The following is a 27,691-nucleotide window of genomic DNA, read 5'->3' as shown; positions in this document are numbered from 1 at the left end:
AAGACCTTTCTTATCTGAACTACCCTTATAATAGAATGTTACATAATCACTGGGATGATACCTAAAAGGCGAACAAGATTTTAATGTGACAAACTGTTAAATATACTAACATTGCGTAAACAGTGTTAAATAAACATTTTCATAATGTTTGCTTAACATTTACTTTCAAGAAGATTTCTCTGCCTACAGAATAGACCCATGATTAGATTCCCACATCTTGTTAAGGCTGACTGATGTGGACTCTGGCTCTTTTGCATATAAATTTTTATGGAAAAAAGTCCAGGATTCTGGCAAAAGCCATGCCACTGTAATAATGGTGACGTATTTTCAATGACTTCCATGAAAAAGGAAGCACACAACAAAAAAACACGGATAGCATGACAAATGACCAATTTCTTTCTTTCTTTCTTTCCTGAAGATTTGATTGATTGATTGATTTATCAGAGAGAGAGAGAGAGAGAGAGAGCACGAGCAGGGGAGTGGCAGGCAGAGGGAGAAGCAGGCTCCCCGCTGAGCAAGGAGCCTGATGAGGGACTTGATCTCAGGACCCTGGGATCATGAACTGAGCCGAAGGCAGACGCTTAACCGACTGAGCCACCCAGGCGTCCCCAAATGACCAATTTCTACATCACATCACACAAAGGTAGAGCTAGGAGGAGACATGCAAGAGCCGACTGTGGGACGGAAATGTGATAGCAGGAGCAGGAAGGGGCCAGGAGTTCCTCTGGTGCTTTCAATCTCCCTAAGGATAAAATGTCTCACTTCACATTCAAAATTGAATTATTTTCCACAGATGCTTCCCCTTGTCTACCAGCTAATCCCTACAAAGATTTCAGGGCATGGAGGGCATTCAATGATCAAGAAACATTGAAAGGGGCACCTGGGTGGCTCAGTCGGTTAAGTGTCTGCCTTCGGCTCAGGTCATGATCCCAGGGTCCTGGGATCGAGTCCCGCATCGGGCTCCCCGCTCAGAGGGGAGCCTGTTTCTCGCTCTCCCTCTGCCTGCCTGTCTGCCTACTTGTGATCTCTCTCTCTCTCTCTGTCAAATAAATAAATAAAATCTTAAAAAAAAAAAAGAAACATTGAAGGACACAGGAAGCAAATCCATAGAAGGATGGCTGAATAGTAAATAGTTCATCACTACCAGGATATTTGACCCAGGAGTCTATTTTATGCTTCTCTTGCCCTATGCTGGATGAATCAATGCAAATCATACATATATATTTAATTTATCATGAAATATTTCAGACATTCAAAAAAGTATAAAGAATTATAAGTACCTACATGCCCTTAATCCAGTTTAAAGAATAAAATTTTATCAATGCAGTTGTAGGCCCCTATGTACTCCTCAGAGATTGCATTCCTCTCCCTACAGAGATAATTAGTATTCTGAATTGTTTGTCATCCCATGCATTTCTTGAAAATTCTATTTCATGGGTGCCTGGGAGGCTCAGCTGGTTGGTTAAGCGACTGCCTTCTGCTCAGGTCATGATCCTGGAGTCCCGGGATTGAGTCCCGCATGGGGCTCCCTGCTCAGCAGGGAGTCTGCTTCTCCCTCTGGCCCTCCCCCCTCTCATGTGCTCTCTCTCTCTCTCATTCTCTCTCTTTCAAATAAATAAATAAATAATCTTAAAAAAAAAAAAAAAGAAAGAAAATTCTATTTCATGCCAGCCCCTTGGAAGTTATGAACACACTCTTTCAATTCTAAAGCTTTAGGGCACTTTTTAAATTGTGCTAAAAATATCTCTCTTATTGCTCTAATAAGTTAATACTAAAAATATTTTTAGCATAACATGAAGCTTTCTACAGTGTATTAATTTTAAATGAGTCAATTAATTGGTAGTAAATATCTTAAATTAATAATAAATTTGAGTAATCTGGGGACTCTGTAGATTAATAGTTTTTATTTTACCTTTTTTAAGAACTTAAAAAAACCCAGGCATTCAAAAGTAGAAGGAATCCTTGATTGTCTGGAGGTTGGCCAAGGTCCAAGCATTTATTATCAACAGACAGTAGCCAGAATGTAATTCTTTAAAGGGACTAGTAACTAAGAGCTGTACTCTATACTCTTTAAGGTGGGTAAAATTCCCAATCAACTCAGCCTTGTACCTGACACTCCCTAACAATAATTAGGCATGTTTCAGAGTTGTATGAATGCTTGTTAACCAGCAGGGCACCATTTAGTAAATCTCTGCACCATTATAGTCATCGAACAGGCCTGTCTGCTAGACACCAAGTACTTTTGCCAGAGTGGCAAAACAGCTGATGCACTTAGAAAGGGCATTGTTTTAGACTAGCTCAGTAAAACATGAATGGGTCAAATGAACACAGTTTCTTTTGTAAAGGGCCAGATTGATGAGGCATTGTTGGGAATTAGCAGCGAGGATAAGCTATAGTCCAGTGGTTTGGTTTGTTGGTTTTCAGTTCCTAGGACAATGACCCGGTATTATTAATTCAAGCCCACAATCTTATATCTAAAACTGAAATCTTTTTTTTTTATTTAAAGATTTTATTTATTTGACAGAGAGAGACACAGCGAGAGAGGGAACACAAGCAGGGGGAGTGGGAGAGGGAGAAGCAGGCTTCCCGCGGAGCAGGGAGCCCGATGCGGGGCTCGATCCCAGGACCCTGGGATCATGACCTGAGCCGAAGGCAGACGCTTAACGACCGAGCCACCCAGGCGCCCCTAAAACTGAAATCTAAGGAACTCTGGAAGCTGACAATTTGTTCAAAACTCAGTTGATGTCAAAACCATATACTACTCTGAATTCATTTAGCGACAAATCATCACTTGAACTGACATTAGGCGACTTAAAGTCTTTATTTAAACCAGTTACTATGACTATTTATATGTTTTACTGCACAAATATTAAGGGGTGCGAGGGTGGCTCAGCTGTTTGAGCATCCTGACTCTTGGTTTTGGCTCAGGTCATGATCTCAGGGTCCTAGGATCAAGCCCCATGTCAGGCTCTGTGCTGAACATGGAATCTGCTTGAGGATTCTCTCTCTCCCTCTCCCTCTGCCCCTTTCCCCCGCTCATGCGTGCACTCTCTCTCTCAAATAAATAAATCTTAAAAAAAGAAAAAAGAAATATTAAGGTATTTGATGAGGGGGTTTTGCTCCAGACCCCCTGGAAATACTGCACAATACATACAGTTACCATTTTAATATCCCAAACTTCTGAATTCTAGAACATAGCTGGCCCTACAGTTTTCAACCTAGAGATTGTCAAACCACAATGGCTCCCACCGGTTTACTAGCTAAAGTGGGCTAGAGCTGTTAGTCCTTTCACTACTCCTTTGTACGCTCACATCAGCCCTATGATTCAGATAAGCACATGTCTGCATCTTCACTGTTGTATTAACACACATAATGGCATGTTGAATAAGAGTCTTCCTGTTGCCTCTGATTGCTGAATAAGGTTTTTCTTGTTTCTGATGGCCCCAAAGGTGAGAACTTTAAGAAACTGAGGAAAATAGGTGTTTGTACTTCCCACCTTCAATTCTGAAGAAAGCCTTCAGGTATGTGCTCTTAGATCTTGCTAAAAGCACAGCTAGGTTTGCTATTCCAACTGTCACTCCTAACACCAGCAGCTTATATATAAAAACCAAAATTCTGGAAGAAATACCAGGACTGTGAGTTCCCTCCCTCCACCATTGGTTTTTTGTTTTTTGTTTTTTTTTTTTGCCCCTGCTTTTTCCTTTCCCATCCCCCACCCAGACCAACTGAGGACACTAAGACAGCCACCAGTAGATTCATACATTTGGGAAATGCCTGCAAGAAGAGAGCCATTTTCCAGCTGAAGTTATGATCATGCCCTGGAATTGCTTATCTACCTTCTATGCCTATCTGAATAGAGGGAGAAGGAACTGGGGACTGATGACAAGGAGGAGATGGGGGACATTTGAAGAGCAGCCTGTTCCTTTGCTAAAGAATGCTTGATGTACTCAGAGATAGCACTGTTTGGGGGTTAGCTGATAAAACATGAATGGGCCCATTGAAGTGCTGTTGTTTTTTTAGTCAGATTCTAAACAGGTAAGGCAAGGATGTGGGCATTTCTCTGGTCAAGTGTACAGTGACAAAGTTAGGCAGGCTGGAGCTGTCTTGTGGGTACCCCACTCAAGAGAGCTGCCTCTGGGGCAAGAGCAACATCAAGGGGGTTAGGAGGGTTATATGGGGGAGAGAAGAAGGAGTCAATCTGGTTTATCCCAAATCAGAGGAACAAACAGTGGAGACCCCTACTATAGGGTCCCCCAAAGAACCTCTACATATGCTCCACTGGATGCCTGTTTCACAGAGAGCATCTATAGTCAAGAGACGACACAGCACAAATTAAGTAACAAGGTATTTGCCCCTTTTCACTGCCTTTGCCTTTGCCACAATCCAAAGAGGAGAAAAGGACCTGGAAGTGTATGTACATGTGGTCTCCCTTTTAGGTTCCCTCACTTCGATATCCATGGTTAACCCCCTTACTACCCTCCATCCCATTCCATCCTTTCCTCCAACCCTGACAGAGAAATTGTTGTTCTTGGCGTTCTGGCTCAAGCATGAACAAGAGAGCACGGTTTCTCTCGGCACAGCAAAGCAGGCTGGAATTTTCCAAAAGAAACTGAAGACAAAGAAACACAAGCAAAGAAAACACAAAGTTCATAAGTATGGTCAAGCTATCAATAGCTACAATAGCTAAACAGTGCCAAGCTCTCAACTGTTCTGTCCCACGCCCTCTCCGAGAGTCCCGTCCAGTAGAGAGAAACCCTATGTCACATCTTCCACAAACCTTCTCTCCACACCTTTCTTTGTTTCCAAAGCCTTCTTAGAGGAGGGTTTGAAAGACTTTTGTCTGAACAATGGGTGATACATACATAGAATAAGAAATACCACCCTTTCTAAGCTTTTGAGTCAGACAGACCTAACTGGCTTTATGAGAGCACCTCACCTCTCTGAACCCTATTTTTTCTCATCTACACAGCACCTACCTGGTAGAGTTGCAAAGTGCTCACACAAATGCTTGCATATGGTAAGTACTCAAAAAGTGTTTGCCAGCATAGGGAATATAGTGAATGCAATTGTAGTAGCACTGTATGGCGACAGATGGTAGCTACACTTGTGAGCATAGCATCATGTGTAGACTGGTTGACATCACTATATCATACAACTGAAAGTGTAACATTGTATGTCAACTATACCTCAATTAAAAAAAAATCTTTGCTATTATCATCTTATTCAGTGTAGGAAGACAAAGCTGGATGGTTTCAAAAACCACCCCACGTTTTCTTCCTTCTTCTCCCTATATATTATGTCTCCATCTCCCCATTCGTTCTCACGTTCTTTCTACACTCATGGGTAGGTAAAGTTTATTTCTTCATACCTGGATATATCCAACAGGTTGCCCTAATGATTTGAACAAACTATACTATAGGCTTATGGGAATAAATCATATAAAACTCATTAATCCACATATAGGAGAAGCTTAGCTTTTTTATTTACAGTTCTAGCCTGGCATCTGGACCAAAGAACCTTAAGACCATGGCACATTATTACCTCCCAGGACTAGCTGGACATTTCTGTCTGTTTCATCTCTGAAGGTCATCTTCATTTCTAAAATCTAGAGGGTGAACCTCAAGGTCAACTACTCATCATCATATTTTCCCCAATTCATATGGCTCATGTTCAAGCAAGTGACCACACCCTTCCCATCCCCACGCAGGCATCAAACAGACCCAGGCTGAAACCTTGGCTCAGAACTAAATTACTGACATTAAGTGCTTAATCTTTCTAAGCTTCAGTTTACTCTTTGTGGAATTGTGATTAGGGCATCTCCCTAACAGAGCCTTTCAAGATTAAATGAAAAAATGAATGTCAGGCACTGAAGACACCATAAATGGTGGCTGATGTCATCACTACATGTTTACCATGTTACGATTACATTATCTGACCAATCAAGTGGACAATTTATATCCAAAGATTTAAAAAGGAATTTTTTTTACATAATCTCTCATTCACATGGAACCTAGTCAGTAAACCAGTGGTTGTCAACAGTAAGGCTCATAAGAGTCATGTGTTTACCTCTGAACCCTGATAAGTGTCCTACTCACCTTAGATAGAAGTACAAATAGCACATTTATGGACCTGGATACTATTGATTTTCTAATTAGGGACCAGCTTTATTGCCAACTCCAATCACATGATTAAACAAAATTTCCCTACATTTATTGTTTTTGGAAGCCTGTCAATGAAGGTAAAGAATTTGACTAACTACTAAGATGTCTACATTTCACACTCACATTTAGTATCTGGGGCCCCGTGCCCCCAGTCTTTGTTTCCATCCAAAGTCCCTCCTGCAAAATGCAGCCATTTCTGCTCCATAGTAGGAGGTAAAAATGATTGTTTTTTGTTTTTTTAAAAAATGTTTGTTAAATAAGTGAATCCACATTCAGAAGACGGCTACATAGCTCTTGTGTTGCCATCTTGTCTGAACAATGAGCAGCTCATGGATAGCAGACGTGGCATACGGTCTTCGAAATATACAAGTGGGAGGCAGAGCTGTGTTTCTGAGTCAGACACACCTGGGCTGGAGGTTTGTGACCCTGGGAAGAGAAGTGAATCTCTTTGAGCCTCTTAAAGATAGAGATAATGATAGCACCTGCATCCTAAATTGTGGGGAGGATTAAATGAATTGCTGAGAAGTGGATAGCTTTTAGGAGATAAGTCTCTTGGGTGTGGACCTCACATCAGTCCCTGAGGTTGCCCAGCCTCTCTTAATTTTCTTCACCATCCAGTTTCTGAGCAGAGATCCGCCCTAGCTGACCTATATGGAGAATCATGTTTATTTCTGGGCATTTAAAGAGGACTATTTTTTTTCTTGGCTTATGAAAATTTATTATTGTCATGTTTTCACCATCAAAACTTACGATACTGGTCTTTCCTTCTTGCCTTTGTATAAGGCCAAAAGAGAGACATTGGCTACTTGGACAACCTTAAAGTGAACTCCAGGAATGTCACCGACAGCATGACCTTTGCGACCAAATCCAGCAACCAGAACCTCATCATTTTCCTCAATAACATTCAAACACCCATCATTGGGTACAAAGTCTGTGATTTTTTTGCCATTTTTTTCTTTTAAAGATTTTATTTATTTATTTAATTGAGAGAGAGAGAGCGAGAGAGGGAACACAAGCAGGGGGAGCGGGAGAGGGAGAAGCAGGCTTCCCGCAGAGCAGGGAGCCCGATGCGGGGCTCGATCCCAGGACCCTGGGACCGTGACCTGAGCCGAAGGCAGTCGCTTAACCAACTGAGCCACCCAGGTGCCCCTTTTTTGCCATTCTTGATCAGCTGGACCCTGACACACTTCCTGATGGCAGAATTCGGCTGCTTGGCTTCAACTCCTACTTTTTCCAGCACAATTCCTTTTGCATGGGAAGCACCTCCAAAAGGGTTGGTCTTCAGGGCTGTGTCCAAATGGGCTTTCTTGTACAGTTTATCATGCCACTTCTGATCTTATCAGTGCCTGCGGAGCTTCCCGGCAGTATGGAGACCGCGACACTTGCCCATCCTGCTGGCGCCAAGGGCCTGAGCAAAAAAGCTTTTTAAAGAGGACTTTGACCAGCATTATAAAACTGGCATGTGAAAAATGGATTTTTATTTATTTATTTTTTAAAGATTTTATTTATTTATTTGTCAGAGAGAGAGAGAGAGCACAAGCAGGGGGAGTGGCAGGCAGAGGGAGAGGCAGAAGCAGGCTCCCTGCTGAGCAGGGAGCCCGATGCGGGACTCAATCCCAGGACCCTGGGATCAGGACCTGAGCCGAAGGCAGACGCTTAACCGACTGAGCCACCCAGGCGGCAAAAAATGGATTTTTAGACATTCGATAAAAACTTAAAAAAATGAGTAAAGTATGGACTTTAGTTAATAATATTGCTCACTAGCTATGACAAATGTACAGTAGTAATGTTAACAATAGGAGAAACGAGGTGGGGGTTAATGTTATTGTAACTTTCTTATCAATCAAAAACTATTCTAGGGCGCCTGGGTGGCTCAGTCGTTAAGCCTCTGCCTTCAGCTCAGGTCATGATCCCAGCGTCCTGGGATCGAGCCCCACATCGGGCTCTCTGCTCAGCGGGAGGCCTGCTTCTCCCTCTCCCACTCCCCCTGCTTGTGTTCCCTCTCTTGCTGTCTCTCTCTCTGTGTCAAATAAATACATAAAATCTTTTAAGAAAAAAAACTATTCTAAAGTAAAACGTTTATTAGCTATTAAAATATCTATTAATATCAAAACTATAAGAAGTCAAAAATTTATATGCATGTTTATAATTTCTTCCTATATGTACATAATATTTCTATATGTACAAAATATCAGAATAAAAATGGAAAGGACTTTTTTTAAAAGATTTTATTCATTTATTTGAGAGAGAACAAGTGGAGGGGAGGGGCGATGGGAGGGAAAGAAGCCTACACAGGGCTTGATGCTAGGACCCCGGGGATAACGACCTGAGCTGAAGACAGACACTTAACCGACTGAGCCACCCAGGCACCCCTGGAAAGGAATTTTTTAAATGGACTTCAGCTAGGAATAAGGAACACTTTGGTGAGATGATAATATTGATTACTTTCTTCAAAAACATGGAACGCCTGGGTGGCTCAATTTGTTGAACGTCCTGATTTCAGCTCAGGTCATTATCTCAGGGTTGTGAGATCAAGCCCCACATGGGGCTCCGCACTCAGAAGGGAGTCTGTTGGAGATTCTCTCTCTCCCTCTGCCTCTCCCCCTCCCCCTGCTTGTGCTAAATAAATAAATAAATAAATAAATAAATAAATAAAATAAAATAAACCACACAGGCCTTTCATGTGAAGGACAAGATATATGCTGTATAGTGCCCAAGGCAGAAATAATGAGCAGAAATTACAGATGCTACAGTTTCACCTCAGATAATGATTAAAACTGTCCACACACATACACGAATGGACATATCCTGAAAAAGCATATGACCTCTTTCAAAGTTGTCCATAGAGGGGCACCTGGGTGACTCAGTTAGTTAAGCCTCTCTCTCTTTTTTTTTTAAGATTTTATTTATTTGAGAGAAAGAGAGAGTGCACATAAGCAGGAGAAGCGGCAGAGGGAGAGGGAGAAGCAGGCTTCCTGCTGAGATCATGACCTGAGCCTAAGCAGACATTTAACTGACTGAGCCATCCAGGCACCTGCACTTGATAAAATTTTATATATTTTATGAGCATCTCCTTATCTTATGTCTATCTGTTCTATCTTGCCCTTTTCTACCTTTATGCTTTTTCCCCTACTTTTCTGCTTTTGATACATTAAGTTCCCCATGCACTAGGCTCAGACTTCCATTAGCTTTTTTCTCTCACTATATATGTACTGTATTTGTATTCTTTTATGTATGTCTGCCCAATCTCTCCACTTGTCCTTAGGGGTAAGATGACTTTTTTTTTTTTTGAGAGAGAGAGTGCACGCACGCACACGTACAAGCAGGGTGGGGGAGGGAAGGGCAGAGTGCAAAAAAGAATCTTAAGCAGGCTCCACGCTCAGGTGAACCCAATGTGGGGCTGGATCTCACCTTCCTGAGATCATGACCTGAGCCAAAATCAAGAGTTGGACGCTCAACCGACTGAACCACCCAGGTACCCTGGGGCAAGATCACTTTTATGTATCTTTGTATGTCCAGTGTCTACCCTGGTCCTGGCACAGAATAGACATTGAACAAATAATTATTACTTAAACACAGATTATTCTCAACAAAACTGCCAACAGAGCCTTAAGAGACGTGTGTTAAGTATTCTTTCTCGGCCAATATCTATGTACGGGGGAGCCTCATGTGGAACAAATCTCTATAATGCCCATTCCCTTGTGATGGAAAGAGTCTACATAATCACATACTGGATGGCCAGGTCATAAGTACAGATGTAGGATTACAGGGACACAGGTGAGGGGCATGACAAATAAACTGTTAGCAATTCTATTTTGCAAAGAGGAAAAACCTTAAAAATTTTCATTTTGGGGGCACCTGGGTGGCTCACTCAGTTAAGCATCTCTTTTTTTTTTTTTTAAAGATTTTATTTATTTATTTGACAGAGAGAGACACAGCGAAAGAGGGAACACAAGCAGGGGGAGTGGGAGAGGGAGAAGCAGGCTTCCCGCGGAGCAGGGAGCCCGATGTGGGGCTCGATCCCAGTACCCTGGGATCATGACCTGAGCCGAAGGCAGACGCTTAACGACTGAGCCACCCAGGCGCCCCAGCATCTAACTCTTGATCTCAGCTCAGGTCTTAATCTCAGGGTTGTGAGTTCAAGCCCTGCATTGGGCTCCAGGCTGGGCATGAAGCCTACTTAAAAATTTTTTCCATTTTTAAAAACTATTTTAATTATTAAAATAGTAAATCATATATGTACTAAAATAAAGCTAAAATCCTCTTAGAATACTATCTCTGGGGCGCCTGGGTGGCTCAGTCGTTAAGCGTCTGCCTTCAGCTCACGTCATGGTCCCAGGGTCCTGGGATCGAGACCCACATCAGGTTCACTGCTCAGCGGGAAGCCTGCTTCTCCCTCTCCCATTCCCCCTGCTTGTGTTCCCTCTCTCGCTGTGTCTCTCTCTGTCAAATAAATAAAATATTTAAAAAAAATTAAAAAGAGTGAATATTAGTAATGCTGCTTTTGGGTGGAAGTAAAATAATAAATAAAAATTAAAGTGGCTTGGGCTGCCTGGGTGGCTCAGTCGGTTAGGCATCTGCCTTCAGCTCAGGTTGTGATTCCAGGGTCTTGGGATCAAGCCCCAAGACCAGGTCCCTGCTCAGTGGGGAGCCTGCTTCTCCCTCTCCCTTTGCCCCTCCCCCTGCTTGTACTCTTGCTCATTCTCTCTGTCAAATGGATAAACAAAATCTTTTAAAAAAATTATAGTGGCTTTAAAAATAGCTTATTTTTATCATACAGCAGAAGTCCAGAAGGCTCGAAGCTGGCTTTTCTGCAATTTCTTGACCATTGTCACAAGATGGCCTCCTGGACTCCAAGCATCACCCCTTCTACACAATCACATCAAAACCAGAAAGGCTAGGGTGGGATGTGGGGAGAAACTCTTCTTTCTTTTCTTTCCCAGAAATTCCCAGCAGACTTGCCCTTATATCACAGTCCAGGACTAAGGTCACAAGAGAGGCTGAGAATGCATGTAGTTGGCATTGTCTGCCTCTACTGTGGGAGGCAGCCCTGCCAGTAAGGAAGATGGAAGAGGAGGTTTGACCTTGGTAAGGCAGCCAACACTGTCTGCCACAGGGGCCTTGTAGCTACGGTCACTGCATGCACCTTGCTGGTTTCTTATGGCCAATGAGCTAAAATATGAAATGTGTGCTGTCACTCGGAGTAGGAGGATCAGACAGTGGAAACCGAGTAGCTGGTATAGAAAGGCAGTCTGATGAATCAGTAACCTGCAAGAGTCAGAAAAGCTGGACACAATGTCTAATCCACAAAGCCATTCAAGTCAGCAGGACAAAACTACCAGGTAATCAGCTGAATACGGAATACCAAATACTCAGAGTTCCCTCAGAAATCCTCTCTGGATCTTCCTCCCACTCTGAAGCCTCACACTTATTGAAAGTGATCTTTCTGTTGGGATTTCCCCTCTTAAAGGTTTGACCAAAAGTTGACTTTGTATTTGTTTGTTCATGTTATTTAAGAGTTCTGTCCTATAGCACCAGTGTCAGTAGACAGGAATTCACAGGAATCCAGAAGCCAAAGAAAAGAAGAGAAAAGAAATCCAGAAGCCAATAGTGGGCAGAGCATTGTTGACTCTGCTTATTAAAGATAATATGATCTGTCGTTTGCATTGATTAATGAGGACACCCTCCCTTATAGAATGCAAAGAATAATGCCATGCCAGATTTTTGTTTCATTCAGTAGAATCCCATCGTCCCAGCAACCTCAAAAGAGCTATTCTTTTTTTTATTATGTTATGTTAATCCCCATACATCATTAGTTTTAGATGTAGTGTTCCATGATTCATTGTTTGTGCATAACACCCAGTGCTCCATGCAGAACGTGCCCTCCTCAATACCCACCACCAGGCTAACCCATCCTCCCACCCCCCTCCCCTCTAGAACCCTCAGTTTGTTTCTCAGAGTCCGTCGTCTCTCATGGTTCGTCTACCCCTCTGATTTCCCCCCCTTCATTCTTCCCCTCCTGCTATCTTCTTCTTCTTTTTTTTTTTTAACCTATAACATATTATTTGTTTCAGAGGTACAGGTCTGTGATTCATCAGTCTTACACAATTCACAGCGCTCACCATAGCACATACCCTCCCCAGTGTCTATCACCCAGTCACCCCATCCCTCCCACCCCCCACCACTCCAGCAACCCTCAGTTTGTTTCCTGAGATTAAGGATTCCTCACATCAGTGAGGTCATATGATACATGTCTTTCTCTGATTGACTTATTTCCGAAAGAGCTATTCTCATTAGAGCTATTTTTCATTAGAACAAAATAGTTAATGTATAGCAAAACAAGGTGGTGGGGTGGTTGACTGGTCATTATGTATTGTGAAGTGTGGACAAACATCTTTTGTTTTGTTGTTGTTGTTAATAAAAACATAATAATAAACATCCTGATCAAATTTGAAAGGCAGGCGTTCGAATATTTTTAATTACAAGGACTAGTGCATAGTGCCACAGTTAGTCAAATCTAGAGTTCCCATTTCAGACTTAGATCATAAATGTGGGCATTATTACCTTTTACAATACACCATTGATAGAACACCAACTTTAAAGCCAATTAAAGGTTGGCAATCTTCCTACCTTTGGCAAAGTAACACTTGTTAACAGTTCCCCTTGTGACACGTTTCAGCATAATCACTGATTTCTGGAAACCTTATTTAGCACTTACGGATATTTTGAAATCTCTAATGAATTTCTTTTTATAGACATTTTTATGTTTTACTTTAATTTTTTAAAGGTGTTCGGGTAGTTCAATTTTATACACTCAGATGGTGTATGTACCCAGATATTTATATGTGAAGGACAAAATGTTAGAGTATGTAGAACGATACTCTATAAATAATAGTTTGCTCATAATACTCAGATTTTAATGGTTCCATTTCTGAAAGAAATCTAATTGTACCCAAATTCATTCAGAAAAACTTCACACATTAGAACCTGAATATGCAGATGCCATTCTGTTTAATAAATTACAAGTTCTTGTCATTTAAGAATTGGTTAAAAAATAGAGTAAGTAAATTCTTTCACAGTTATTTACTTCAAATAAAAATGTTTTGGAGGCTAATAAAATCTTTTTTTCATTTCATCTGGAAATAATTTGATAAGCTTGGCAAAGATGTGACAAAACAAATGAGCTAAGAACATTCAAGTTATTTTAGTCTTGAGTTACTAGCACGGAAGAGAGAATGAGTTCACCAGTGAAAGAACAGCCTGATTATATGCTATGCAAATGCCAATGTAAAAATGAGCAATAGCTCATTTCTGGTGTTCTGGTGTGTTTCAAGTAAATAACATTAATTCAAGATGACACAATGCATCCAGGTACTCAATATTAGAATTAGATAACATTAGCACAAGATTATAGAAAGCATCCTGATATTTAATATTAGAAATAGATAGTATTAGCATAAGATGATCCAATGGATCCTGATATTGACAGAAGATTGATTCAGATACAAGTAAGTTGTCTTCAAAAAAATCAGCGACCTTCAGGACTTGCTTATATCATTTTTGTTTTTTGTCATCTAGTCATGCATAAGTTAACAGTACTATACAGGATCAGGGGATCATAAAGGCCACATAATTTAACGTGTCTTTATCTTTAGCTAGCTATTCCTTGCCCCATGCAGTGTTTATGTCAGGAATAAATAATAACATAAACATTTAATTGTTCATTTTTTTTTACAAAAAAAAACTATTGTTTTTAACTGTTGTAACCATTGCAAATTTAATTAAGTACATATTGTTTAGTTTGATTTAATAAACAGAAAGATTCTTCCAAAGACATGTGCCTGTTGTCTAGGAATAAGTTTTTAAAAGTTTAGAGTACTATACAATTTAAAAGTTTGTAAATGATGTTGCTAATGGTGAAAAATCAGAAACAACCCCATAAATAAAAATCAAGGTTTGATGAAATAAATCACATCTTTATGTTGGCTTGGCAGGACAATTAGTTGCCTATCCTTATCAATTAACCTTTACTTCTTAGTAACAGCCTGATTTCATTCAGGGTGGCAGTGTACCCAACAAAAAGACTCCATTTTCCAGCAGCCCTTAAAGTTACAGCAAAGCCCCATGACTAAGCTCTGGCTGATGAGATGCAAGCAGAGCTGGGCTTCTGAGAAGGCCCCTTAAGGGCACTGATTCAGCCTGGAGAGTTGGCTTTTTGCACTTCTCCCTCTCTCCTTTCTGCTGATGTTGAACTCCAGCAGCCTATTTAGATCATGAACTGACCTTGAGGGCGGAAGCCCCACACGGAGCTTAAAGGAGCAAAAAGATAAAAGGAATTCATGTCCTTTCAGACTTGGTGGAACATGCCAGCTTCATGGGCATGCGAACTGTGCAGTCATACCACGACCCTTGCTTAGGAGGTCTCCAGCTTGGCCTAACACTTTATTGTCACCATCTCGAAATTCTTAATAATTTTGTCTTTGAAGTTGTGTTTTGTAAGTGAAGTCTGATAGAGCAACAGAGCATGTGCGTGAGAAGAGGGTGCGTTCAATATGCTAGTTTGCTGTTCCTTGTTGCTCTGTTTGCATACAGCCTCAAGAGCTCAGAATTCCTGTGGTTCCACAATGAGCTGGAGTTCAGCAAGACTCAAGAGAGTTCAAGGAAAGTGTGTTACATCTACAACTGATTTAGCTGGGTCTCTGACAGCCCTGAGAGGCTACACTTTCCATTTGAACTAGAACTTGCTATGCAGAGAGAAGGCAATGGCATTTCTAGAAACATGACAATCAAGGAACCCTGCTGTATCATTTCTGACTCATGTTGCTTTCCTGTAGTGGTCAACACCTTACCCTGGAAATGACGACATGGAAGGAAAAGGAAAGACAAGCAACCCACAGTTCCTTTTCCTTTCAGTCCTTCTTACTCATCAGTAAGCTGAAGATAGAGAGTGTTGGTAGAAGGTGTGTATATCAAGAAGTAAAATAAAAACAGTTGATTTAATTTTGTGTAACGTTGTTACTGTCCCGGTAAGAACAAGGTACAAATACTTGCACAAGTTATGATACATGAATTATGTGATTTTAGTGATTGTCCATATAAATGAAATATTTTTATATTTGCATTTAAAACTGGCATTACTTAATAGAAAGATGAAGGGTAAAATTCATACTAACAATTTAGATTTTTCTTTATTTTGTTACTTAGAATAACATTAAAGGGGCGCCTGGGTGGCTCAGTCATTGGGCACCTGCCTTCGGCTCAGGTCATGATCCCGGGGTCCTGGGATCGAGCCCCGCATCGGGCTCCCTGCTCTGCGGAGAGCCTGCTTCTCCCTCTCCCACTCCCCCTGCTTGTGTTCCCTCTCTTGCTGTGTCACTCTCTGTCAAATAAATAAATAAAATCTTAAAAAAAAAAAAAGAATAACATTAAATAGGAAATACGAAAACACCATGACAAGTCAAGAGACAGTTTTTAGAAGAGAAGAAGAATCTTTATATTTTAGTATTGTAATGGGATTTCTCCTACTTTTTAAACAAGAGGACCCACATTTTCATTTTGTGCCGGACCCTGCAATGATGAAGCCAGCCATGACTTGTTGGGGCCAATCTACTATCAGTGATCTGCCTTCTTTTGTGGGTTTTCTTTTTTTATTTAAGATTTTATTTTTAAGTAATCTCTACCCCCAACGTGGGGCTCATGCTTACAACCTCGAGATCAAGAGGTGCATTCTCTACCGACTGAGCCAGCTAGGCGTCCCCCTACTTTTGTATTTAAATCACTGTTATTTTGTTATAGTCGAATCTAATCCTAAATGACACTTGTAGAATACAATGTGGTCACTAAATCACTGCTAAAGAAGGATATTTGATTATTGGGAACACTTGCTTTTGTTAGGTTTTTAAAAAGTGGGGTAGGCACAGTATGTGACTTAAAAAAAAAATACACACATACACACATATAGGAAAAAAAAAAAAAGACCAGACATGATTATATAAAAGTGTTCATAGTGTTTATGTTTAGGGTTTGGGATTATTAATGATATTTATTCTCAGTGTGTGTGATTTTCTATATTTTTCAGTTTTCCTAAAATGAATATTGATTACTTTTATAATTAGATAAAATTTAGAACATTTACAAATGAATCCTGAACTAGAAACTATGTAAAACTGAGCCTCATGTAATTTTCTATAGTTTCCTTAATTTGGGGTTTTTCAAATTATAAAATGATACAGGCTGGTTGTATCAACTGAAATAATGCAAAGTTATATAAAGAAAAAATTGATCCATCTCTCTATTCTATCTCTGCTGTGTCTAAGGTAAGCACATTAAAAGATTAACACATATCTTTCCACAAATTATGTAGTATAATCAAACCTATGTAATTTGTTCATCACACACACACAGAGAAAAAAGAGAAATTGAATGATTTTTAGGTTTACCTGTTTTCTGTGAAATAGAACCTATTATATACATTGCTCCACTTACTATTTTTACTTAATATATCATGAACTTCTCTATAAGCCAAAAGATATAAATTTAACTTTATCATTTTTCTTATTTCTCAATACATGCATAGAGACATATCATTTTATATTTTGTATTCCACCTTACCCATCTCATTTCGGAGCTTGGAGTTGTCTTTTAAATAGAATTTACTAAACGTTCTGTTATGCTGTGGAAGGCAGGAGGTGGTTTGTACCATTGGGATATTCCTTCTGAGTGGATTCACTCTGCCAATCTTGATCAGAAGTTCATCAAAGGAAATGCTTTAAATTTGTGTTTCTTTTTTTTTTTTTTTAAGATTTTATTTATTTATTTGTCAGAGAGAGAGAGAGAAAGAGCCAGCGAGCACAAGCAGGGGGAGTGGCAAGCAGAGGGAGAAGCAGACTCCCCGCTGAAGAGAGCCTGATGTAGGACTTGATCCCAGGACGCTGGGATCATGACCTGAGCCGACGGTAGATGCTTAACCAACTGAGCCACCCAGGCACCCCTATCCTCTTATTCTTTAAAGGGAAACTAGATTTGGTACCTTGAAGAAGTAAGCCAGAATGTAATTTAGTATTTATTAGTTTAACCTTAGAAGGCTGGGGAAAACAGGAGCTTTCAGTAATACCTGGAGTACCAAGAGTAGTACCTGAGGAGGCATTGAGGGAATCTTCCTAGGGCTGCAGAAGAATTACAAAATAGATTCTGTTGATATTTAAAATTAAGGTTATTTGTACATGATACTGAAAACAGATTTGTAAGTCATGTCTCAAAACTGACCAATTTGAGGCTTTGTGTAGACAAAGTCTCAGCGAGTTCTCAGTGACCTCAATGTTCTTACTAGTATGAAATGGTTAAAGGATACTGTCTATTCTCAAGTGCATAAACATGCACTTAACTGCACTTAAATCTTCATTTAATCTGAGCTGGCAAAGAGTTGCTCTACAAACCAATGGTTCTCTTATCATTTTAAAATATATTACATGAATAATTAAGTTGTGTCTTCTCCGTACCCAAGTTCAGCATTGCATCATCTACTGATAATGAATCCACACCTTCTTAATGTTGCTTATTTATGGCTTTGTCATCATTACCAATTATTCACTGTGCACGGACTGTGCTCGGCAGTCTCTGCTGATGAGACTAGAAAATGTTCCTATCACCCCAGGAAACATGTAATTACCCTTTGGGGATTATTTTCTTGAAAAAAAATTGATGGAGTTTTTCTTCCCCAAATAAGTGGGCAGGAAAATCTCTACAGGATGCAAACATAAAACATAGCTGGAACAGCCAGAACATTGAATGTATTGTGAAAACGAGAGGAAATAAGAGAAAGCCCTCAAGTCCGATAGCCAGAGTATCTTTCTGAGCGCTAGATCTTTGTCACCAAAGATAGAGTTGGGCCAATTTGTTACTGTAAGGGCTTTGCCCACAACACAAATAGAAAATAAAAATTAAACTAAGAAAAATAAAATTCAAGTGAACCCTCTGCTCCAAATGCATATCAAGAAATGACTACTCCCCCAAGCAAGGTTATGCCAGGCCAAATATGGTGGCTAAAGAAGGCCTTGTCCTCTAGGACTGGCCTGGCCAAAGGCAAGTTTGTGCAATAGGAAGTGTGTCCCTGGAACACTCACTCTGTCTCCAAACAGCTCCCTTTGCCCTCTGGAGCCCCCTCTCCTCCTCCCTCTCTCCAGCTCTCAGCGGTCTCTCTGTCCCTGGCTAAATTTTGCTCTCAGTTGGCAGCTAATCAATGGATAAGAGGGTACGTTTGCAGAGAAAACAGTGCTGCTAAGGATTTACAATGTCTTTATATGTTTCAGTGTTTTCCAGTTATTAGAAACAGAGAGGAAAATTCAAGTTAGTAGAAAAACCAGTTTGGCTCTAGGTCAGTAAACCCATCTGGCAATTTAATAGAATCAAACCTCTGTAATTAATTTTGCAGCGTATTGTGTTAAATGACCCTAAGGATATCTAAGCAGCAGAGATAGAAGAGGATGGTAAAAGTTACAGTGCTTTTGGAATTTTCTTTTCCATCGGGTCGAAAAAGTCGTGGGATCTACCAGAGTCTGGAAAAATTGCTATTTTCTTCTTTGATATTTAGTGTGTGGGGAGGACCACCCCCAGGAGAACTGTAATCGGAAAGTTTTGGTCTTGTAGGCTTAAATATCAGGAAAATATAGGCTTCGTAGGCTTAAATATCAGGAAAATAGAGTTGAAGCACCAGTCACTTCCCACCTAGCATAAACAAACAGGCTGAAAGATGGTGCGAGGGAAAGCTTTAGTATGTCCTCTGGCCAAATTCTATATTTAACAGGGTGAAACCCACATTTGATTAGACTCAAGAGTAAAAAAAATTAAGTCAACATAAGAAAAATGTTAGCTTAGTTAAGTATGAATTTTTACTAAGATGTTATATTCTTTTACATCCTTCTTTTAAATGGGAGATTTTTCATAGTTAATTATAGCTGTAAGTTATATGGCTACATTTTCCTAACGAAGAGTTTAAATTGCTGAGGTAGTTTCCATTCTTGAGACCAGGGATCTTCAAAATTCTTTGCATATGTAATCCTGAAAGAATTTTGAAAAATATAGGATTCCTTTTAATATTTTACATTGATATATAAAAATGTTGCACCTTGGGCATCTGGGTGGCTCAGTCGGTTAAGCGTCTGCCTTCAGCTCAGGTCATGATCCCAGGGTCCTGAGATCGAGTCCCGCATCGGGCTCCCTGCTCAGCAGGGGAGACTGCTTCTCCCTCTCCCTCTGCCACTCCCCCTGCTTGTGTTCCCTCTCTCTCTCTGTCAAATAAATAAAAATCTTAAAAAACAATAAAATAATTAAAAATGTTGCACCTTGAGTTTAAATTATTGTAAAGAATGTACTTCCTGCTGTATTGTAATTTGAATATACACTTTCACTTTTTATCAAGTCCTTGGAGCTGTAGGTTTATCTCATTATCTCATATATATATATAATATATATATAACTTATTCCATATATATATCACTTTTGAAGCCAGTCTTCGTTGTCAAACTGATCAGCTAAATCAGACTTATTATCATTTTAAAATTTAAATGATTAGGATAGTATCATTTCGAATCTTAATTCCATGTGACAGGGACAGAGGAGATACAGATAAGGTGTGGAGACTTGCCAATAATTTGTTGCCTAGATAAAATAAGACTTAAGTGCTTTTTCCTGAGGCTTTCTTTGCTTTATTTTGGGGTGGGGAAGGGGAGGATGCCTCCTCAGAGGCAGTGTTTCATTATCCACTTAGGAAGTTCCTCCCAGATTTTTACAGCCTGGAGCAATGCACCAAGAGAAGACTCAAGTTAGGAGAGAAGTAGGGTGAACATGGAAAGGTCTGGCAGCCCTCGGGAGGACGGCTGTTGAGGAAAGAGATGTGTGGAAGTTGAGAATCTGGAAATCGATCGCATTAAAACAATCCAAGTGCTGTGGTTTGTTTTTTTTTTTTACCCCAAAAAGAAGATTTTTTTTTTTTTTAAGATTTTATTTATTTATTTGACAGAGAGAGAGACACAGCAAGAGAGGGAACACGAGCAGGGGGAGTGGGAGAGAGAGAAGCAGGCTTCCCGCTGAGCAGGGAGCCTGATGTGGGGCTCCGTCCCAGGACCCTGGGATCATGACCTGAGCTGAAGGCAGACACCCAGCGACTGAGCCACCCAGGCGCCCCACGCTGTATGTTTTTAAAAGGAGAGTCTTCATGTATGCCGGGAGTATGAGTACCCAGTCTGCTGTGCACACTTCCTTTTTGGAAGAGAAATGTGTAGGCTCCAAAGATACAATCTACAAGATAGCCTTCCAGTGATGAGACACTCAAACAGCATTGGGCGTTCCAGAAACTCAGTCGGACGAAGGGAACTACTTTAATGCTTCCCATTATCAGAACAGTTCACATTCCACGACCTATGTCTCATATTTTGGTACAGAATTTCTAGAGAAGAAGAAGGCTGTAAGACACAACATTATATAGCCGGTATAGTAAGAGTGAGGGAACAGCAATGAGATTATTTAATTATTCTATTTTGCCTCGACTTAAGTGGCATAAGGCATCTTCTGATTTGATGTTTCCACTGAAGGTGCTAAATTATTCTATCACATTAAGTGAAAACTTTTGTCCCCCAAGTGTTTTACATGCTTTATTTTATTTAATCCTCACAACAAACATATGAACTCTGTTATCATGCTAATTCTACTCATGAGCTTCTTAGTGAGCTCAGAGAGCTTAAGTGATTGGCCCACGGTTCCACAATTAGTAAGTGGTAGAGGCAGGTTTTAGATCATAAATGGCTCATAGGCCTAATTCTTTAATATAACTCTACACCACAGTTATTGATTTCTTTCTTGTTTTTAAAAAAATTTTATTTAATTTAAATTTAATTAGGGAGCCTGGGTGGCTCTGTCAGTTGGGCATCTGCCTTTGGCTCAGGTCATGATCCCAAGGTCCTGGGATCAAGCCCCGCATCGGGCTCCCTGCTCAGCAGGAAGTCTGCTTCTCCTTCTGCCCCTCCCCACTGCTCATGTTCTCTCTCTCTCTCTCTTTTGCAAAAATAAATAAATAAAATCTTTAAAAATAATAATAATAATTACTTAAATTCAATTAATAAACATATAGACATTAAGTGAAAACGTAAAGTAATACCGCATGTCAGAGGGGTTGAAAGCATGCAAAAATTGTGCTCCACTTTGAGAATACCAATTGTACAAAAATCTAACCTTCATAATAGAAAAGCAACTATGTCAAAGGAATACTTCAAAGGACATTCTTTGGCATTACTTTATGTTAAATATGTGTTCATTTTAAAATTCTTTCCCACAAAGCATTATTTTCCCTGTTCTTCTCCAGGAATGGTAAAAACATCCTAAAAGAGCTAGCCCTGAGGAAGGGCAGGAAGGGCCAGATCTTCACCAGAAGCAGGTGTTTGTTGTTTCTGTTTTTTCAGCACTCTGTCTTTCATCTTCAGGTACCATTTCCCCATTTCCCCTGGAGTATTCTACTCGATGTAGAAAAGATGTTAGGATTCGAAGCTAACGGCCAAGAAAGACTTCTTGAGACTCTTTGGTGTGAAAAGGTGGTTTTATTAAAGGACAGGACCCATGGGCAGAAAGAGCGGCACTGGGGTCATGAGGAGTGGCCCATTATATATTTTCAAGTTGGGAGGGGGGTAGGGATAGCATAAGTCTCTAAGGAATTTTGGAAGCAAGGTTTCCAGGACCTTGAGGGGGCTAGCTATTGTTAGGAAAAGGTCATTTATGACTGTCTAATAAAACCTGAGTCATGAGACCCTTCAGATGTGTATCAGTAGGTCATATGCTTGGGGGATGATTGCCAACATGTATCTTCGGGGAGGGGGCGTAGAGATAAAGGAAGTTTCCAAAGGAATTTTTATATGTTAAAGTAGACTTACAGGATCCTGGAGGGTCAGGCTAAGATTGTGTTTTGCCCTTAGCAAAGTATTAACATCAAGGCAGCTGAGTCCCTAGAGCAAGGTCACTCTGCCTGTTTCCAGGACTTGTCAATGGGCTGTAGGTAGTAAGGAAATTTAATGCTTTTTCTTCTTCCTTTGTTTCCCATATCATACTTCCCTCACTCCACGTGGTTCTGGGCTGCCACTTTTGCTCCCCCATCATAGAAGTTGGCATGTGGTATAAGTCTAGCAGTTATACTATCTCATCCTCCTGACCATACACTGGCCCATGGTAGGCACATGCCCACGCTGGGCCAATAAGAGTCCTTCCCTGGGATATTTATATGAAATTGGGACCACTTCGATGAAGTTGCCCAAATACAAAAGTGTTGAGTTTTGTTGAATTTCTTATGGAAGGTGATAAAGAATGGAGTTTTTCCACTGGGATGGGATCTAACAGAGACCAAAATCTGGCAGGTCACATGGGTAGAGTGGACAGGGAAAGATAGAAAGAGGCAAGTAAGGACACATAAATTATTAAAAGGGCTTGAGCTTCCCCAAGCCCTGGACTGGTATTCAAATATTTACTTACATCACAGGTAAATCTGAGACAGTGAGGCTTCCAGTAACATATAAATGACAAGGTCTAAAAACCAGTGGTCAACAAGTGAAGTTGCTGGGACAGATGGAACAGGAAAGTCCGGTGACATCACTTTTAGGCAAGCAGCATACCAATGGGCTTGTTTGCATTGATGGAATTTCCTGTGCTGAAAGGAACTGTGTATGCAAGGGGAGAGGGTTGCTAGGTTTTTAGAAGAGATGTAGGCTGGTTCACCGTCAAGTTTTGCAAGGTTCGGAGCAAGCTGGGGGATGGGATTGGTGTGTGGAAGGGTACTGAGGCAGCTGTGATACCTGTGTTTCAATAGTGCCACCATGTGGCTGTGACATCAGCAACAGCCTAGCCCTAGCCCAATATACCACCTCGATGGACCCGCTGAATTTCTAGTTTTCTCTTCTGGAGATCACTAAGTAGGGCTAACCACCAAGTTCCTGAGGTATGGATTTCTTACGGTAGGAGATGGGGAATGGTTACAGAGCAGGGATTACAGAGAAGAAAGATATTTTCATGACCTCAGAGAAGTATTATTTGGATAACAAAGGTAGATGGGTCCTCATTTTGATACCTAGGTCAGAGAACTGGAAGTTATAGGTAGTGGGCTACTAGAGTTGGCTTGTACCAATTTGCGAGAGCTGACTGTTAAATTTTCAGTAATTTTGCAAGTTAGTTATTAAGCAAAGCTGTCATGAAAAATTGACTACATAGGTCAGAATTAATGACCATAGAATTATTAGGAAAAGAGCAGATTGAGAGGCAACTCCATTTGTCAAATCATAGTCCAATTGCAACCATGTGTTGGCTAGAGATACAAAAATTTAGTAAAAATCAATACAAGCATGCTCTAAGAATCCATTAGCTATATAGAAGGTACAAGTTTCTGTAATTTACCATTTTCTCATTATTTGTAAATTGTACACCACACATCCTTCATATTATACAAATTTATAATAAACATATATTTATACATACTTTTTTCCCTAAAGAGCTGGCTGTTAAATATTTACTAGCACACCACTGCTTTTAAGTTTTATGTTTATAATAGATTACTTATAATAACAAAATATAAATAATTTAAGTAATTTCATTCCACTCACCCACTTAGTTCCGGACTAATATGATTTCATCCCAAGTCATACTCTATCAATGCTATAAAAAGTTCAGGCTGTTACCAATGCTTAATAGGAATACCCATTCAGTTATTTCCTTAAATGTTTTGATAGTAAATGGACAAGTAAATTCCTATGACATCTATGGTAATACTTTAAAACCATCCTGAAATGCTAAGTGCCTAATATTTCTGGAAGAAGACATCCCACTGATATAGTTCAACTTTACATAACTACATAAGTGGTTAGATCTCACAATGAGCTAAAAGTACACAGGTGAGGGGCTCCTGGGTGGCACAGTCAGTTAAGTATTTGACTCTTGGTTTCAGCTCAGGTCGTGATCTCAGGGTCATGAGATCTAGCCCCACATCGGGCTCCATGCTCAGCATGGAGTCTGCTTGAGATTTTCTCTCCCTCTGCCCCTCCTGCTTGTGTTCTCTCTCTGTCTAAAATATGTAAATAGTTAAAAAAAAAAAAAAAGAAAAGAAAAGAAGCAGACAGGTGAATTCTTTTTTTTTTTTTTTTTTTAATCCAAATCAGAAGAATTAGGGAAAGGCTTCCCATTTGAATGTCAAACTGCACTCTTTGGTCTGGATGCAATTAACATGATAGTAAAGGAATAAAAATCAAAAAAGGAAATAAAATCATAAGACTGAAGAGAATAAGATGAGAATCACCAACAGATGAAAGATTTTTTTGATTTTTGTTTTTTTAATTTATGGAAGTCAGAAAAGAGATGAAATTATGTGATGGATTAAACAGAAGGAAGGAAGCCACAACGCAGATACAATGAGTGGCAGTAGGAATAAGTCTGCCCAAGTAGAACTTCAGAGATATTCTGGAGTTGGAAACTTGGAGTCAAACTGTCAAGTAAGCAATAGAATAAGATAAAGATATTCAAAGACTCAGAGTTCCCTTTCATGGGAAGTTATTTGTCGTATTTGAGAAAAAACAAGGAGGGAAATCAGAGAGAAAATGACCTGGAATACAGAAAACATGGGACTAACCCAGTCTTCAATCAACAGAAATCCCAAATGATTGCTAATGCTGCAGGTCTAAAAATAAGCTTTTCTTTCTTTTTTTTTAAAAAAGATTTTATTTATTATTTATATGAGAGAGAGAGAGAGCACACGAGAGAGGGGAGGGTCAGAGGGAGAAGCAGAGTCCCTGCTGAGCAGGGAGCCTGATGTGGGGCTCAATCCCAGGACCTTGGGATCATGACCTAAACTGAAGGCAGTCGCTTAACTAACTGAGCCACTCAGGCGACCCCAGAAATAAGCCTTTCCAAATTAGAGCAAGTATTCAATGGAAACTATAAACAAACAAATAAATAAATAAATAAATTCTATGCTACACATAGAATAAATAAGTTGTTGGAAGATATTTGGATGTGGTGAAGCAGGCATGTTCCATTTCTCAAAGGAAAAAAATAAAGAAAAGAAAGAATTAGAAGCTCCAGAAAATCAAACAAAACTCAAATAAAGCTGCTGTCCAAATATTGATCAATCGAAAATGCAGTATAATTTTGAGCAGTTGGAATAACATAAGGAAAAACAATCTATTTGACTATGATGTAAAAAATGTATGCATCTGGCTCAGTGAGTGGATTTGTGCTGCGCTGGGCGTGCTGTACCCTCTTTCACATAGGGAGCTAAGTCCTAGAGGCAGTTGCCAACTGCCAAGCAACAAGCTGACATTGGCTACAAGAAGTTCTCTGCCTTCATGATGCTCCCCACTGTTTTTTGGGGCTACCTGTGCAGTGCCCGAGACTACTACAATTTCCACCTGCACAGTTCCCAGCACTAGGCTGCAGAAGAAGAGAAGACCTAAGGGTCCTGTAGAACTGGGAAGCTTTTTTCCTTGAGCAGAGAGGCCTGAGGTATGCTGTTGAATGATCTCGCATGAAATCATTTCCAAGTCGAGAAAACTAGGGCCTTAATGGTTTTTAAATCCTGCTGAGAAAAAGTGCCCATATTTTCTCTGGTACTGCCAGTTTTGGGGAGGCTGTCAAATCAAGACAGGAATGGGAGGATTAGGCAAACCTACAGACATTAAATATTTTCCCATGTGCCAAAAAAAGTGTATGCATCTTTTATTTTTTTAAAAGATTTTACTGATTTATTTGACAGAGAGAGCGAGAGAGCACAAGCAGAGGGAGTAGCAGAGGGAGAGAGAGAAGCAGGCTCCTCACTGAGCAGGGAGCAAAATGCAGGGCTTGATCTCAGGACCCTGGGATCATGACCTGAGCCAAAGGCAGATGCTTAACCATTTGAGCCACCCAGGCACCCCTATTTTATTTTTTTAAAGATTTAACCACACTGGCGGGAACGAGAAGCTGGTCAAGCTGGAGCCTGGGCTGAAGGTGTGCGGGGGTGATGACCGGATCAGGGCCCTGACTCACAAGGTCACGCACCTCTCCACACTGCAGGTGGGGTCTCTCAACGTCAAGTGCCTGTCCACACCGTGCCACACTTCTGGACACATCTGCTACTTTGTGAGCAAGCCCAGCAGCTCTGAGCCTCCTGTTGTGTTCACAGGTGACACCTTGTTCGTGGCTGGCTGTGGGAAGTTCTACGAAGGGACAGCGGATGAGATGCACAAAGCCCTACTTGAGATCCTGGGCCGGCTCCCTCCAGACACAAGAGTGTACTGTGGCCACGAGTATACCATCAACAACCTCAAGTTCGCGCGGCACGTAGAGCCCAACAACGCTGCCATCCAGGAGAAGCTGGCCTGGGCCGAGGAGAAGTACAGTATCGGGAGCCCACGGTGCCATCCACCATCGCGGAGGAGTTCACCTACAGCCCGTTCATGAGAGTGAGGGAGAAGACCGTACAGCAGCATGCTGGCGAGACTGACCCCGTGACCACCATGAGGGCCATCCACAAAGAGAAGGACCATTTCAAGGTGCCCCGGGACTGAGGCGGCTGTGGGGCCTGGGGTGCCCGTGGCCGCCACCACTCTCAAGCACATTTGGGTATTCAGATGTTTTAGATAAATTTCCTGCCAGGAGTGTAGGAAATCCAGTCTTGGTTTAATTTTAAATTAATCTCAAAGCCCTTTGCTCGTGTTATCAGATGTTCTAATGCATATTTATAAGAGAAAAAAAAAAAAAAAAAACCTATGTGTTGCTCCTGAACCAGTCCCTGGGACCAGAGGAATTGCCACCTGCAGATCAGCTTAGGTCTGGGTTCCAGCACCAGTCACCCTAATGAGGGTGATGGCATTACCCTTTGTTCAAAATAGCCTTGCTCTGGAACTGGGTGTGACAGTTTCCCCTGGCACACACGTGAAGAGTCATACTGGTTACCTCAATTAAGATATAGCCAGGAAGTGAAGATGGATATGGGTATCAACCAACAATAACCATTATTCCCACCCTAATCTTCCTCAGTGCTGTTATGAAAGTCTTTTCACTGTTGCCTGAACAAAATCATCCCAGTTTACATCAAATTATTGTCAAAGAAAACCAATTAATTTCTCTTCTGCAGCAACAAACAGAATAAAGCCTGACAATAATGATCACGATATGTCTTTTGAAGAGATATGACTTATAGGAAGCCCTCTCATTTGATACAGAATTGGTCATTTGTTAGATCATCCTATAACTTAAGATATAACCACTGGGGGAATAGTACTATATCCCTCAAGAGTATCAGGCTTGGAGAGACTGTAGAATAAACGTCATTGTGGTTAATGTACAATAATTTACAAACTCCAAAGTGGAATTAATTCATTAGGTTTAACTTTCTCTCACTAGTGATTTGCTACAAAGAAACAATGTAAAAATTATAGAAAAAAGCCCACAAAAAGCCTGACAAATAAGCAACAGAATATTTCCTTGCTAATAACAGGATTGAATTAAAATTACTATGGACATTCTGTCTG

The 27,691-nt window shown here is 40.6% G+C and overlaps 2 protein-coding genes across 2 annotated transcripts; one reads left to right on the top strand and one right to left on the bottom strand.

Moving 5' to 3' along the window:
* Positions 1-6,907: 6,907 nt before the first annotated feature.
* LOC110580088 (40S ribosomal protein S23-like) lies at positions 6,908-7,551 on the bottom strand. The gene is given in 2 exon segments (XM_021689760.1): positions 6,908-7,116; positions 7,320-7,551. Coding segments are annotated over 2 exon segments (441 nt in total).
* Positions 7,552-13,630: 6,079 nt separating this feature from the next.
* On the top strand, positions 13,631-26,857 carry LOC110579916 (hydroxyacylglutathione hydrolase, mitochondrial-like). The gene is given in 4 exon segments (XM_021689546.2): positions 13,631-13,669; positions 14,996-15,090; positions 26,111-26,562; positions 26,565-26,857. Coding segments are annotated over 4 exon segments (747 nt in total). The 3' UTR covers positions 26,726-26,857.
* Positions 26,858-27,691: the final 834 nt, after the last annotated feature.

The sequence above is a fragment of the Neomonachus schauinslandi genome, chromosome 12 (genome assembly GCF_002201575.2).
Source record: "Neomonachus schauinslandi chromosome 12, ASM220157v2, whole genome shotgun sequence".
In the NCBI taxonomy this organism is placed as follows: Eukaryota; Metazoa; Chordata; class Mammalia; order Carnivora; family Phocidae; genus Neomonachus; species Neomonachus schauinslandi.
Note: the sequence above shows the minus strand (reverse complement) of the source record. Positions and strands in the feature narration are given on the sequence as shown.